The sequence below is a fragment of the Macaca mulatta genome, chromosome 2 (assembly GCF_049350105.2).
Source record: "Macaca mulatta isolate MMU2019108-1 chromosome 2, T2T-MMU8v2.0, whole genome shotgun sequence".
In the NCBI taxonomy this organism is placed as follows: domain Eukaryota; kingdom Metazoa; phylum Chordata; class Mammalia; order Primates; family Cercopithecidae; genus Macaca; species Macaca mulatta.
The window spans coordinates 160,982,800-160,998,531 of record NC_133407.1 but is presented as its reverse complement, the minus strand read 5'-3'; the positions used below and the strand labels follow the sequence as shown (position 1 = coordinate 160,998,531).

General features: G+C 41.6%; 2 protein-coding genes across 7 annotated transcripts in view; one reads left to right on the top strand and one right to left on the bottom strand.

Annotated features, from left to right (window-relative positions):
• HSPBAP1 (HSPB1 associated protein 1) overlaps window positions 1-8,187 on the bottom strand; it is a 47,775-nt gene extending 39,588 nt beyond the window's left edge. For 2 of the 4 annotated variants that reach the window (XM_077993805.1, XM_077993806.1), the window contains exons 1-2: window positions 8,007-8,187; window positions 5,615-5,674 (exon numbers count right to left, since the gene is read on the bottom strand). Coding sequence is in view for 2 of the 4 variants with exons in the window: in XM_077993804.1 (XP_077849930.1) it covers window positions 8,007-8,070 (64 nt within the window). In the remaining 2 variants the exon portion in view is untranslated. The remainder of the gene's footprint in view (window positions 1-5,614; window positions 5,675-8,006) is intronic. The other 2 variants (XM_077993804.1, XM_015130001.3) reach the window with 1 other exon arrangement.
• Window positions 8,188-9,441: 1,254 nt separating this feature from the next.
• Window positions 9,442-15,732, top strand: part of SLC49A4 (solute carrier family 49 member 4) — an 89,702-nt gene continuing 83,411 nt past the window's right edge. For all 3 annotated transcript variants that reach the window (XM_015130003.3, XM_077993808.1, XM_028844583.2), the window contains exon 1: window positions 9,442-9,922. In XM_015130003.3, the coding sequence (XP_014985489.1) occupies window positions 9,583-9,922 (340 nt within the window). In that variant the 5' untranslated portion in view covers window positions 9,442-9,582. The remainder of the gene's footprint in view (window positions 9,923-15,732) is intronic.

Below are 15,732 nucleotides of genomic sequence, written 5' to 3'. Positions count from 1 at the left end.
TAATTTCTCATCCACTGACTCTGCTCCTTGGCTGTAAATTCTCACTTGCCCATGCTGTCTTTGGAGTTGGGCCCAATCTCTTTCCCCAACTGAGAGACCCCGTTACAGTAGTCCTTATATCTATGGTGATGGTCCTGAATAGTCTTCCTTACCATGCTTTAACAAGTGTCACTGAATAATTTTTTCTTTAACTTCTACTTACCCAATACTCATTCTCTTCTTCCTTATTAAAAGAACTTTGGGCAACAGGAGTGACTGAAAAATTTTATTTCCCAGACTTCTTTTCAGACAGGAGTAGCCAAATATGGATAGACAGATAGATAAATAGATAGATAGGGAATATATATACACATATATAATTTCCGTGTGTGTATATATGCGCATGTGCGCGCACGCTCATGCGCACATATCGAAGTTGTAAGTCAGCCTTTTTGCCCTCATCCTTTTCTATATACTGCCTGGAAAGCAGACATAATGTTTAGCCCTCTTGAGAGACAAATGAAAGGTCCAGAAAACTGCAAACCTTAAGCAAAAGAATGCAAATATGTTCATCTTTGTGCTACTGAACCAACTACTACCTCCTGAATCCTTTTAGATTAAAAAAAAAAAAAAAAAAAAAACCTTCTAGTCAAGACTGTTATTAATTCATAGCTGGTATAACACCTTGCTTTCTGAGGCCATCATTTTCAAGGATAACTATATTCTCCCTATACAGCGCTCTGTGGCTTGGGCTGGATGAATCATGGCTGGTCTGACACACAGTCTGACACACACAGTTCTAAGGTTGTAAAATACTCAACCTATGAACATTTTGCTTCTAGAACTTTAAAGGGCAGAGAAAAACAGAAGCATGAATTACTTTCGGGTAGGGATTTATTTATTCTACTTACCTTACATTAGAGCCAATAGATCACATGGCTTTGATTATTCCCAAAATGGTTCATATTTGAGTAGATATAACTGGGTAGCCTTTTATAAATATGTACACAGGTGACAGTAACACATGACTAGTGTTTTGACAAAAAAGCTACAAAGAAGTAAATATTCTCTAGCATAAAGTTAAATTTAAAAAATTTAATTATCTGATCTAAAAATCCCACACATCCCAGAGATTATTTAATAGGAGACCTCCAATACTAAAATTTGCTGAGAGAGTGCCTGGCCTAGTGACTGGTATATATTAAATGCCAAAACATTTGCTAAATGAATGAAAGCACTATGAAGTGTGTGCAAAGCAGAGTAGTAGGATGTTCATAATAACAGGAAATTAGTATATTTACAGAATTTCAGGCCCATCGTGAAATAAAACAATCAGCTGGTTGTGAGATAAAACTAATTTGGCTTCTGATAATTTAATCAACAATAAACTGGGCCATTAAATTAATGAATTTAAATGTTACAATTTCCTTTAAAGAAGAATGCGATGCTACCCTCTATTAATTAAACAGCCTACGGATGCACCCAGTTACTCCATGCTAGAAATATTTTGCAAAGAGCTATAAAAATTCTGAAGCAACCTCAAAAGTCTTCAAAGGATAAGGGTATTTAGGTCTAAACTTGCAGCAGGTAGTAATTTTTAACTAGATGACTTAGAAACTGCTGAAAAAAACAGATTAGTGATCTGGGTATTACACAGTAATTTTTTTCTCTCTCCAAATGTACACGTTCTCCAGTCAATTTATTACAGCCTTAGTTAACAACTAATTCTTTGGAGATAGTGAAACATCATCACAAATAAATTGCATCCTTCTCAGTAATTTTTTAAAATTAATGCAAAGTACAAGATAATTTGAAACCTAATTTCTCTGAGTATGCCAACTATCTGGTGTCAGTCAATTAACACCTGGCCTGGATTTGTATCTGAGATTTCAACTTCAAGACAAGAATAAGGAACATTTACCATGTGTCCAGAATACTCCGAATATTAACAGAATATAACAAAAATCTTGAAATTATACCTTGTCTCTCATCAGGTATAATTTTAATGAAAAAATTAAAAAGATGTTTAAAAACCTTCAGAAGTTGACATAAGAGTAAGTCTCACATTACAATACAGAGACTCACTATAATGATATAGCATGAATTTAAAACTGGGTCCTGGCACAGTGAGATGATTTATTTCTGAATGTATACATCTAAGTATATATGTGGTGTTTCATCAGACAACTATTGTATATACATATGAGAAATTTTAAAACCTCTGGAATGGTAGTTTTAGGGCAAAACATAATGACCATTTGGGCCATGTTAGAAAAACCCGACGGAATTGTGCAAGTACTAGCTAACAAAATGACTGGATTAGTACTAAAGACTGAATGGTAAAACTTACACCAAAAAGAATTTTTCATTTTGTAGCCACTATTTTAAAATGTCAACACAAACTAAGAAAATTCTCCTGAAAGGCAACATAATGCTTAAGTAAAATGATGGCTAACCATAAACCCTTTGAATTTCAATGTCTAGAAGGTGATGTCTATCACTGAAAAAAACCACAAACGTTAGTGCCGCGGCCGTTATGACCTAGCCTTATCAATACCAATGCTTGGTGTGGCAGTGAACATGCGGGAAGTTCAGGCTGGGCACCTGAGACAGTTACATGCTGGACAGTTACCAAAGGTTCATGAGCCTTTTAGTTTCTTTCCATCCTCCTACACTTACAACGTTTGTCCATTTAACCCAGAAAACTTATCTTTACCTCAAAAAATGGCTCGTAAATTCAAAAGTAATACTAGTCTTAAACTAAAGCAAGAAAAAGGAAATCTGTCCATATTTTAAGTGAAGTTAACACTAGAAGGAATGACATCTCAAATACTAAAGGTTTTTGCAATGTACCTCCAAAATTTCTACCAAAATGTTTCCATTGAAGCCTAGCCTCCCCTAAGTGAATTTTTGATAATTTAAAATAAATGATTATTTTATCTTACTTTTCCTCAAAAATATTCAACAGCAAGGTCTTGAAAAGACATCTGCACACCCATGTTCACAGCAGCACTATTATAATAGCTAAGTGGTGGAAACAACTCAAACGTCTGTTGACAAATGGATAAGCAAAATGCTTACACATGCAATAGAACGTTATTCCGCCTTAAAAAGGGAGGAAATTCTATCACATACTACAACACCGATGAACCTTGAACACAGTATGCTAACAGAAATACGCCAGTCACAAGAAGATAAATGCTATATGATTCCACTTATATGGAGTATCTAAAGTGGTCAAATTTCTAGAAACTGAAAATAAAATGGCAGTTACCAGGGACTGGGGGAAGAGAAGAAAGGGGAGTTATTGTTTAACAGATGTAGAGTTCCAGATTTGCAAGACGAAAAAGCTCTAGAGATCGCCTTCCCAATGATGTGAGTCTACCTAACACTACTAACACTTAAAAATGGTTAACATGGTACATTTTATGTTATACGTTTTTACCACAATAAAATAAATGGTATTGTTTTTCTGATACTCATCATTACCAAGCATTCAGTGAAATTAAAAATTTTATCTACATTATGAATTACATATGGATTCTAACATGGGAATTTTTTACTTTTTGAGATAACACAGGCTTTTGCTTTTCTTTAAACTCCTCCACCCTTTGCCCTTTAAAATGCGAACAAAAATGACATGGTGAGTATGTGTCGCCAGCTGAAAAAGAGTAAATCCAGTTATGTAGGAATGTTCATTCTAAATGAAAATCAATTCCATACAACTCTAGATGAGATATTTCCTCAGGAAGCACTGGAAGAAGAGTTACTAACACATTCTTCTTCTCTTCATCAAGGCATAATCTTGGCTGTAACTAAAAACTAAAAAACAGCCCAATAGAAAGAAATATAATAACCTCAGTTTGAAAGACAGAATCACACTCAAATAACTGCAATTTTTAATTTCAATGAATGCTTCAATCAATGTATGATTATGAGAATAACATTTCACATTCAGAATTTAAATTGATTCTTAATTAACAATAAGTAGTTTCATGTTTGTTTTTAATTATTTCTAAGCTGTTATTTCAAACAAACAATATCACATTCTTGAAGGCAAACCTCTTACTTTTATCTCCCTACAGATTAGTCCAGTGCGTGGCATAAAATGATGCTAAACAAATTTTTTTTTCAAATAACTGTATAAGAATACCTGATTTTTAGCAATGTATAAAACTTTATTGAAACTAAGCACTTCTGTATAATGAGCTATCAAGCATAACCAAGGTGATCAATTCTATGATTTTATGCTCACCTCTACCGGTTACCCTTTCCTGCTCCCAATCACTGACTCACTCCTAATCATCCTCAACCCTATGGCGACCATGCCAAAGCTTCTTTTTTTTTTTTTTTTTTGAGACAGGGTCTGGCTCTGTTGCTCAGGCTGGAGTGCAGTGCAGTGGCATGATCTCAACTCACTGCAACCTCCGCTTTACAGGTTCAAGCGATTCTTGTGCCTTAGCCTCCCAGGCAGCTGGAACTACAGGTGCGTGCCACCATGCCCAGCTAATTTTTGTATTTTCTGTAGAGACAGGGTTTCACTATGTTGCCCAGGCTAGTCTCAAATTCCTGAGCTCAAGAGATCTGCCTGCCTCGCCTCCCAAAGTGCTGGGATTACAGGCGTGCACCAACACGGCTGGCTGCTTCTTCACTCTGAAGTCTCCAGCACCTTTCTCTACTTCCTTACTTTTGTGGTGCCTTGCTCTATTTTTCTGCAAAGACTGAAACCCACAATTTTTCTCTTCTTCACTTCAACATTTCTGTTTTTACCCTGCTCTTCTCTGGACTCAATGGATACAAGTCTTCCTCTTTTTCACCCAGGTTCTCTGTCACTATTTCTACTCTAGTAGAATCAGTCTCCTCACCTGGCTCATCTTCAAGAAATTATCCTAGGAAGCACAAACCAACCCAATTTCTATTAGTTCCTTCTCCTCTCAGCCTCCAAAGTACTTCATGTGTATCATACTGAGTATTATATCCCAGCTAATTACATCTGACCTTTTGGATATGTCTTTTACTACAGGTCTTTTTATCTATGTCTTTATTGCCAAAAATGATATTTATAAGCTATTTTGGGGCAAAGACTGTCTTCTGCTTTACCACATGAAAAAGGTCTGTTTACCATATGCCATTCAAATACTTTTTGATCATGGAATAAGTTTGCTCAAAAAGGAACTTTTCAGCTGGGTGCAGCGGCTTATGCCTGAAATCCCAGTGCTCTGGGAGGCTGAAGTAGGGGCATCACTTAAGGTCAGGAATTCGAGACGAGCCTGGGGAACACTGTGAGACCCTGTATCTACAAAAATAAAAAATAAACAAAAAATTTTTAAAATGAACTTTTCTATGACTCCCATTGTATTCATCATTGTACTGAATGTACCGACCCTTTCACTTGACTTTATTTAATGTATTTATTTTTCTCATTCTCTTATATAACATCTCTAATTTCTTCTTTCAGTTTCAACATCAGTCACTAAGGCTGGCACTTTCTATTAATAATAAAAATGGTCACCATTCCTGAATATCCAATTCCTGCCAGATACTATGCTAGATAATCTACACATATTAACTCTAATCTTCACAATGATCATGCATTTTACAGAGGAGGAAACTCAGGCTCAAAGGGATTAGGTACCTTGTCCTCCAGTCTTTCTCCCTCCAATCAATCTTCTACCCTTCAGTCACAGTGATCTTCCTACAACCAAAATTAATCATGTTATTTCCCGCACCTAAAGCTCTTTAAGGCTTCCTACTATCTTAATGTCTAGATTCCTTAACCAGGCATAAGGTAACCTTTAGGATACCTCTTTTCTTACCACTCCTGACACTGCTTTCAGTTCTTGGCCAATGTCATGCTTTCTCCTTCTGCCTCTGGACTTGGCATGGAGTGCCCTTATTCATTCATTCAACAAATGTGGCATGTGCCAACTATGTGCCTGGCATTGTACTTGCAGCTGGGCACACGGCAGTGAATGAAACAGACATAGGTCCTGCCCTCAAGGTACTTACAATCTAATGGAAAAAACAAATAATAAATACAGATTGTAATAAGTAAAATGACAGAAGCAGGATGCTGTATTCCAGAACATCTAGGGTTGGGGTGTGCAAGAGAAATCACAGTGACTGTTTTAGATAGTTTGGTCTCTTAAGGTCTCAGGTGGTGACATACTTTAAAACCTAAAGATTAAGTCAGCTATGTGAAAAGCGAGAGGGGAGGTGAGTGACAAGAGATCCTGCTAAAGACATCAGCAGAGCCCAAACCAAGGCCACGGTTAAGAGTCTGGGTTTTATTCTAACTTCTAAGGGCAATGTAATTCACTGAAGAATTTTACATAAGGAAGAGTCACTTTTTGCTGCTGAATGGAGAAGGGATTAGAGGGGTACAAAATAGAAAACAGAGACACAAGTCAGGAAGATACAGTAGTAGCTGAGGTGAGAAAATGCGGATGATTTGAAGTGGGTCTGATAGTGAAGGAGGAAAAAAGTAGACAGATTAGATGCAGAATTGACCTGACTTGCAAAGTCATCACCTGAAATTAAGAAAGAGGCAGAGAGAGGTTATAGAGTTTGGGGATTTGTCATTGGAGAAAGTCGGTAGGCTCACTAGAGAAACAGAGGATCAAAGGGATCTCAAGCCCATACTGGCTGAATATTCAAGAGTTTGGCCATTTTCACTTTATACGGTCATCAATTTGTGCAGGACTTTTTCCAGCAAAGTTCAGGCGCATAGTGCAGGTAGAAAGTGGGCAAAAGGTTGACTTCATCCAGAGTAAGAGTTTTGTCAGAAAAAGGTGCAGGAAGGGACAACAGAATTTCAAAGGAACGATATACATTCTGGATAAGGGGGTGCAGTGGATAGAAAATGGAAAAATCAATGCAATGGAGGTATAGATGAAGGTCAAGAATTGTCTCCCTAGTAGAAAGTGGTCAGATAGTAGAAGGCTATAATTTGTTTCTTCTGCTTGGAATGGGGGTTCAGCAAACTATCTGATCCCTAAATACATCCATCCTTTTCTGCTCCTTGACTTCTTGAACCCAGCACCACTACCTGAGTTTGCCACCATCTCATCCAATCAGAAAGGCTCACCTCAGCGGATCACAGGGTCAAGAAATCGAGACCATCCTGGCCAACATGGTGAAACCCCGTCTCTACTAAAAATACAAAAATTAGCTGGGCATGGTGGCGCGCTTGTAGTCCCAGCTATTCGGGAGGCTGAGGCAGGAGAATTGCTTGAACCTGGGAGGCAGAAGTTGCAGTGAGCCAAGATCGCCCCACTGCACTCCAGCCCGGTAACAGAGCGAGACTCCGTCTCAAAAGAAAAAAAAAAAAAAAAAAGGCCGACCTCAAACTATTCCCTCCTTGAAGCATTTATGTTCTCTCCACTGAGATCCCTCCTCCTGATAACAACCCTCACAGAGTGTACTACTGGTAGAATAGTTCAGGTGAACATATAGTAAGTCATTCTTTTCCCTTTCTAGGCTCCTTTGGAAAAGGTATTGTTATAAATATTCAAAAGTCTCTGGATCCCGCGACAGTATCCAGAACAGAGCGCTGCACGGTGCAATCATTCAATAAATAATCACAGGGATCTCAGGCTCATGGGTCTCCAAACCTCATCTCCACTTGCTAAACCAGGGTTCACTGAAATAGAATAAAAATCCCTGTTCACAAGTCTCAGATAACTCCCATTAATCTCAAAGGTTGCCTTCAATTTCACAAATTTAATTTTAATCCCAACATTCAAAACACCCCTATTTAGCTAACGATGGGCAAATATAAAACAAAACAAAACAAACACCCCATGCGTGAAACAGCACTGGTAGGCTACCCTATGACGATCAAAAATCTGGATGCCACAATTCGAGAAATGCCACGCTCGCTAGAAAATACAGAATTTTCTTCATAGTCCAATGCAAGGCCAGAGAGACCTGGGACGGGGCTAAGGCAAACGGCCCCACGAGGGGTGCCACGAGAGTCAACTGGTATTGGGTTTGTACTCAGGGTCTGACCTCAGCCTGGCACCTACCTTCCTCCCCTCCAGCCCCAGCTGCAAGGATCACAGGAGTGGTCGCCTCGGAGCCTGCTGCCATGGCTACCGCAAGGCGGGTTCTGCCGGAACCCAAGGCGGAGCGGAGCTGGGGTGGGGTCAGGGTAGGGACCAAGCTCCGGGACCCGAAGCTGCACCACAGGAAGGAGCCCCGGCGACTCCCGCCCGCCTCCTACGGAAACGCAGGCGCTCACGTGGAGGTCACGTGATGGATGCTGGGCGGGACCACGCAGCTTTGTTTTGATACCCCGGGTGTGGAAATACGAACACGTGGTCTGAGTTGTGGCGCTTTTTTACCTAACCCGGACCTTAGGCTTCTTTCCTGTAGTTTTAGCTTCGTTTCTGTGTCTCCTTTTCTAGTCAGATCCTTGCTTTCCGCCTCGGCTTTTCTCCACCCTAGATGATTGGAGTTTTAGGGGAAGGTTTGACGCTTTATGGGGCTCCGGCGGTGGGATGGGTCTCTGACTTCAGCTTTCGCGAGCCGCTCTTGGCAGCCTTGAATGCGAGGCTAGCTCACGCTTCTCTTACACCTCTCTTGCCCTTCTGGTAGCAACCTGACTTCTTCTAATTTTAGTGGCTGCCGGGAAATACGAACCTCGGGCAAAGAATCCTGTGATTGCGTTCCCTGTGACTCATTTCCCGATGCAGACAAGCCAAATTGCTTGACTTAGGTTTTCAAGGACACTAATCCACAGCTGTCAGGCTTCTGGATTTGTATACCAAAATAAACAGCTGTGTGAAGAGATCAACAACCACCTTTCTTCTCGTTTACCCTGTGGTCAAATCATAATCACTGGAGATGGATCTGGGTCACTTTGGGGCAAAAATCTTACAACTTTACTGGACATACCTTTATTGCTCGCCTATTAAGTGACAGACGAAATGGGTAAAAAAAAGTTTACATATATATGAATGGAATTGGCTAGTTTGCAATCTCCTCTTTGGATATGTAAGACAAAAAAAAAAAATAACAAAAATAGGCAGTACTTATTGTACATAAATGATTTTTATGAGATAATCCCCTGGGACCAACTACGCCTAAATCTTATCCTCTGCCTATAATTTCTGAAGTTATTAACTCAACAAAAATAAGAATAAGCCCAAAATAGACGCAAGCATTAGGTTAAGTGAGCACAGGTCACTGAGTTGTTTATTACGCACAAGATCTAACTTGGACACTTCCTCCAAACACCCCAGGGTTCCTTGCCCAACCTCCTCGAATACAGCCTCTCTGCAAGTTTCCCTCTCCCCGACTCAGCCGCGCTTGTCCCTGCCTTTTCAGCGCTACCTGCCCTCAGTCTGGGACCTGGCTCCTTTCCTCTCGCCGGTGTCTACTAGCCACCGGCGGAGTGGAGGGCGGACCCCAGCCTCCTTGCCGCCTGCCCCGCCTCCCCGCCGGCCCGGCTCGGGCCGCGCAGGCGCACGAGGCGCGGCCCGGAGGCCGAGGGCGACCACAGCAGCCTCCGCCTGCCACTGCTCCGTACGATTCTGCCCTGGGCTAGTCGGCGGTGACCTGGACTGAGCCCGGCATTGGCTTCGCGCGCGACGCGTCGCCATGGGCTCTCGTTGGAGCAGCGAAGAGGAGAGGCAGCCGCTGCTGGGGCCCGGGCTCGGGCCTGGGCTGGGGGCCTCCTGGAGAAGCCGGGAGGCGGCGGCGGCGCTGCCCGCGGCGGTCCCCGGTCCCGGGCGGGTGTACGGGCGCCGCTGGCTGGTGCTGCTGCTCTTCTCGCTGCTGGCGTTCGTTCAGGGCCTGGTCTGGAACACCTGGGGTCCCATCCAGAACTCGGCGCGCCAGGCCTACGGCTTCTCCAGCTGGGACATCGCGCTGCTCGTGCTGTGGGGGCCCATCGGCTTCCTGCCCTGCTTCGCATTCATGTGGCTCCTGGACAAGAGAGGTGAGGGGTCGGGGAGCGCCAGCCCGCGCTGTCTCCTCGGGGAGCCGGCGCCTGCCCGCGCTCCAGGCCTGCCAGCCGCCTCCCTTGGCCCCGGCATAGGGGTTGTGTGAGGTGATGGAGTGTTGCTAGCATTCCATTTCTGATTTAGGAACCCTCCGTCCCCAAAGCGACAAATGTGGGAAGGCTACCTTGCAAATGTTTATGTTTTTATCAGGCCGTTTATGCAACACCAGGGATTTAAGCGATCTCTAAATGTTCAAGTTTTTACATATTGTGAACATCAGAGCATGCCCGTGCACGTGCAGTGTGTTTTACACCTGACAAAAATGACTGATGCTTTGACTTCAAAGGGATTTGGGGATGTTGAGGGTGAAAAGGTCGGAAAATAGATTGATGGTGCCCAGATGTAAGGAAATAATGAGTTGGTTTTGTGTAATAAATGACTTCAGCCCAGGAAGAGCTATTGGGAAACTCAGATCTGACACTTTGGTTTCTGGAAGGTGGTACTCGGCAGCTTTAAAATGTGTGTATGTGGCTTTCTCAGTTGAGAGTTGCGACTTTCAATTAAAGCTTGCAGATGAGTGAAGATGCTTTCTTAGAATGGTACCCTCGACATCTCTCTTTACCACTTGTCAGTGTGATTCTCTGAGGAGAAAAAAAAAAAAAAAAAAAAAAGCCATAGGACTGAGAATCAAGGCATACGTACCACATAAGTATGGATAAATGATTAGTAGTGACAGTCTACCCTCAAGAGGCTGTTGTGCAAGATTTTATATTTATTAATTGAATAATGCTTGGGAGCTACTTTGTACAGTTTCTGTTCAACGTTTTATAAGTTTTGTTGCAATGAGTTCTTTAGTCAGATTTAGAAGGTTGTCTTAGTTCACTGGAGCTGCTATAACAAAATACCATAAACAGGGTAGTTCTTAAACACAGAAATTTATTTCTCACAGTTCTGGAGGCTGGGAAGTCCAAGATGAAGGCTCAGGCAAAATTGGTGTCTGGTGAGGGCCTGCTTCCTACACAGTGGTCTTTTCATTATAACATAAGATGGAAGAAGGGGTTGGGGATCCCTCTGAGGTCTGTTTCATACAGGCAGTAATCCAATTCACTTGGGTTCCACCCTCATAACCTAATCACCTTCCAAAGTCTGCACCTTCTTATTCCATCATTTTGAGGGTTAAGATTTCAAAATGTGAATTTGAGGCCAGGCACAGTGGCTCAAGTAATCCCAGCACGTTGGGAGGCTGGGGTGGGAGGATTGCTTGAGCCCAGGAGGTCGAAGCTGGAGTAAGCTGTGATGGCACCACTGCACTCTGCCCTGGGTAACAGGGCAAGACTCGTCTCAGAAAAATAAATGAATAAACAAAATATGAATTTGAGGGGAACACATTCAGACCTCAGCAAAAGTCAAGTGTAGGTAGGTATAGAATTGCAATTGTCTGACATGTAGTTAGCACTCAAAATTAGTTGGTTATTAAGAGAATAATAATGGCAGGGTCATGTTAGTAGCTGTGCTTCCTTCTCTCCTCCTCCACTGGAATTACTTCATTGGAATCCATGTGAAAAAGACTAAGGAATAGTTGACTGTAAATTCCTTAATGATCAACAATGTAACGTAGCTGCTAAAAAAGAAAGGACAGTTTTAGGCATAGAAGCATGGTGTCCAAAACAAGAAGCGAAATAGTTTGATAGGCTCTACATTAGTGTTTAGTTCTGAGCTTGATTCTGAGAAGGCCATTTGACAAACTGCAGAACTTTGAAGGTTCTGCCACAAGAATGATAAAGGGTATAAAAATCATGATGTGTAAAGTGAAGGGAACTTGGGTATATCACACTTCAAAAAGAAACTTGAGGCAAAATATAGACTGTGAAGATCAAGTAAAAGAGGAATTAGACTTATGTGTAGTTCTAGAAGGAAGAACTAGACTGAGTCAAGTTACAAAGGAATGTAACTCAAAGCAATACAAGGAAGGACCTTCTAACAAAGATATCCAGCCCTGAATGGGTGTGTCTTGACAGCTGTAGAACTTCCAGCTACAGCAAATACTTTTGCAGAAGATGTGTACTAGATACCGAGGAAGGGCTTCTCCTACCAAATGGAGATTTTCTTTGGGTTTTTGTTGTTTGCTTTTAAACTAAATATTGATTTTCTTTGGGTTTCTGCTGGGCTCAGTGGCTCACGTTTGTAATCTCAGCACTTTGGGAGGCTGAGGTGGGTGGGTCACTTGAGCCCAGGAGTTAGGGACCAGCCTGGGCAACATGGTGAAACTCCGACTCTACAAAAAATACAAAAATTAGTCGGACGTGTTGACATGCGCCTGTAGTCTTAGCTACTGGGGAGGCTGAGGCTGGAGGATCAATTGAGCCCAGGAAGTAGAGGCTACAGTGAGTCATGATCGCTCCACTGCACTCCAGCCTGGGTGACAGAATGAGACCCTGTCTCAAAACAAACAAACAAACCCAAAGAAGTACTTTACCTATCATCAATGTTACAATAATATTTTTTTAAAAAGAAAAAAGATTTTGTTTCCGCTGATGTATTTTTCTTCTGTTCCAGGATTCAGTCTGGGGTCCTCTGTTGCATTTAGTTGTTATTTCTCTTTAGTTTCCTCCAATCTGCGATAATTCCTTGGTCATTCCCTTAACAAGTTTGGCTAAATTCAGGGGAAAATGCTGAGCTGTAGTTTCTTTTTATTTTTATCAGGAGCATTTTTCAGTATTATTCCCCAAATTTAGCCAACCTTGTTTTTTATGGTAGAAAAATGTTAATTTGCACCCTTCTTATTATAATTGTACCTACTATCCATCCGTGGCAGGATAAATTAGAAACTACCTGTTCACTTTATAAAATAAGGTACTTCAGTTCTTCAGTAGTTCTTGTGACTATATGGTGAATTCAATTTTATATTTTCCTTTGATTGAAGCAATAAAAAATATATTTTAAAATTCTCTTTATTAGGAAGTAGTTTTCATTTTTAGTAGAAGAAAGCAAATACACTTTTATATGTTGGCTTTCCTGCTACAGGTGTTCCATCTACACACGTAGAAAGAAAGTTCTTTCTTGCTTCTGGCATCCTTGGGTACTAAAACGTCTTTTTTTTTTTTTTTTTTTTTTTTTTGAGACAGAGTCTCACTTGGTCACTCAGGCTGGAGTACAGTGGTGTGATCTTGGCTCACTGCAACTTCAGCCTCCCTGGGCTCAGGTGATTCTCCCGTCTCAGCCTCTGAGTAGCGGAGACTACAGGCATGCACCACCAAGCCCGGCTAGTTTTTTATATTTTTTGCAGAGACGGGTTCTCACCATGTTGCCCAGGCTGGTCTTGAACTCCTAGGCTCAAGCAAGGCACTAAAGTGTCTTGTACCCTGGAGGGTAGGTGGTTCTTGGTCTTTGTGCTGCCTCAAGCCCCAGCCTGATTAGTATGGAAGAAAGACTGGTTATCTTCCTAAAATGGGTTTGTACCTTCCCACCCTTTTTCATTTACCAGCAAGGAGACAGAAAAGGACTAGCTAGAGAGATCATAGAGCCAAGACCAAGTGTGCCCTTGAAGCTAACTAAAAGTTTCAAGGAGATGGCAACCCAGTGTGTTCCATGCACTGGGGATATGGCCCTCACAGACCTTCCTCCTAATAGGGAGATCGAGACAGCAAACAAGAAAAGCAAATATTTAGTATGTCACCTGGTGATATTGATACATGGTTTGGAGAAAAGCAATGTAAAGGAGGAAGGGAATGTGATAGGGTGGTATTATACTTTACATAGGGTTTTGGGAAGGCATCACTGATAAGGTGTATTTGAGCAGACACCTGAAGGAAAAATGACACCTGACATGTTCGTTCTGGAGAAGACTGTTTCTGGCAAAGGGAACAGCAAAGATAAAGATTCCAAACTTGTCTGGCATATCCAGGAAAGAGCAGTGAGGCCTTTGTTGCTGGAGTAGAGCCAGTGAGGGAAACAGTGGTAGGAAATGAGGTCAGAGAGGTAGTGAGAGGCCAGGAGATACAGGGCCCTATAAGTGATTCTTAAATGGCATCTCAAAATGGCATCTCAGCCATTATCAAGTGAGGAGGCCTCACTCCATTGACAGGCTTTCCGTAGAAGAGTAAAACAATGACTACGCTCTTGTCTTTAGGACAAGAGCCAGAACAGGGAGACAAGTTAGGCTAGTAGAATAACCCAGATGGGAGCTGATGGTGGCTTTTGACTAAGGTGATAGTGGAGGATTTGAGAAGTGGTTAGATTGCAGATATGTGTTGAAAGTAGATTCACCAGTATTTGTTGAAGGATGAGATGTGGAGCGTGAAGGAAGGAGACGAGTCTAAGCTGTTTCTCAACTTTTTAGTATTACTGATTGGGAGAATAGAGCTTCAATTTACTGATTTGTGGAAGACTGTAGAAAGAGCAATTTTGGAACAGATGGCATGGAGATCAGGGATTTGAAATGCCTATTAGATATCCAAGTAGACAGATTAAACTGTCAATTGAATATACAAGTATGGAGTTAAGGGGAGAGGCCTGTGCAGCATATTTGGGAGTTGTCAGCCTATAATGGTATTTAAAGTCATGGGTCTGGTTCAAGCTCATTCTTATTGGTTAAAAAAAAAAAGAAAGAAAGAAAAAGAAAAAAATGTGTAAAAAGTGTTGTGGGACTGGGTGAGATCACCTGTGGAGAAGGGTGGAGCTTCCCTAGAGTAGAGGACTGAGCCTTGGGGCATTACAACATTTAGAGGTTGGGAAGACAACAAAGAACCAGCTAGTGAGGACTGAGAATAGAGCACTGGATTTAGCAACATGGAGATCTTTTGGTGTCCTTTAAAAGAATCATCTCCCTGGAATGATGTGGTGAGTCTGAAATAAAATGCAACGAGAAGAATCAAAGACAGTGAGTGTAGACATTTCTTTCAAGAAGTTATGCCATAAAGGGCAACAGAGAAATGGGCAGTAGCCAGAGGGAATGTGGGTACTAAGGAGGTTTGGGTTTTGTTTTGTTTTTTTCTTTTTTCGGTAAGAGATACTAAAGCATATCTATATAATGCAACATCGTAACAGTTCCATAAAAAGAGGGAAATTGATGATGCTGGAGGGAAAGGGAGGAACTGCTGTAGCCATGTAGGCAAGATGGGATGCTTTCCTCCAGGGCACAGGTAGACAAGTTGGCCTTAGATGGAAGCATTGACAGTTGATTCTTTAGTAGTAACAGGAAAGAAGATAAGAGTATACACATACAGATGCAGATGATGGATGATAAGAGCTTGTAGAAGTTATCTTTGCTTTTTTCCCCCTCAGAAAAATAAGAAACAGAATGATCCCCTGATGAGGGAGGATACAAATGATCCCCTGAATAGGGGAACAGAGAGAGAGGATACAAATAGGGAACAAATGAGAGAGGATAAATTATGAAACTATTTTATGGAAAAATGAAGGACACATGGTTTAGGAAGTTGTAGTAGGATTGTTGGGTAGCACTGAGGGCTGCTTTCAGTGACTGATCATTAATTTGAAGTGAGACCAGTCAGCATGGTTGTGTGTTTCCCTCCAGCCTGTTCTGCTGGGCAAGTACAGGCATGGGCAGAGTTGGCAGAGAGATTTAACCAGTTACAGTTTTACCAGGTGAATAGGACTGACAAAGTGCAGACCAAGAGTAGAGGGTTAGGTAGAGAGAAATCTGACAATGGACCATGGAATCTAAGGAGGACAAAGAAAACACATGAGGTGGTTGAGAAGAAGTAGCAAGCTCCCAAACTGTCATTCCATATTGAATCAAGAATTTGTTCTTGTTAGACTACTAGAGAGAATGAATGGGAAAGAG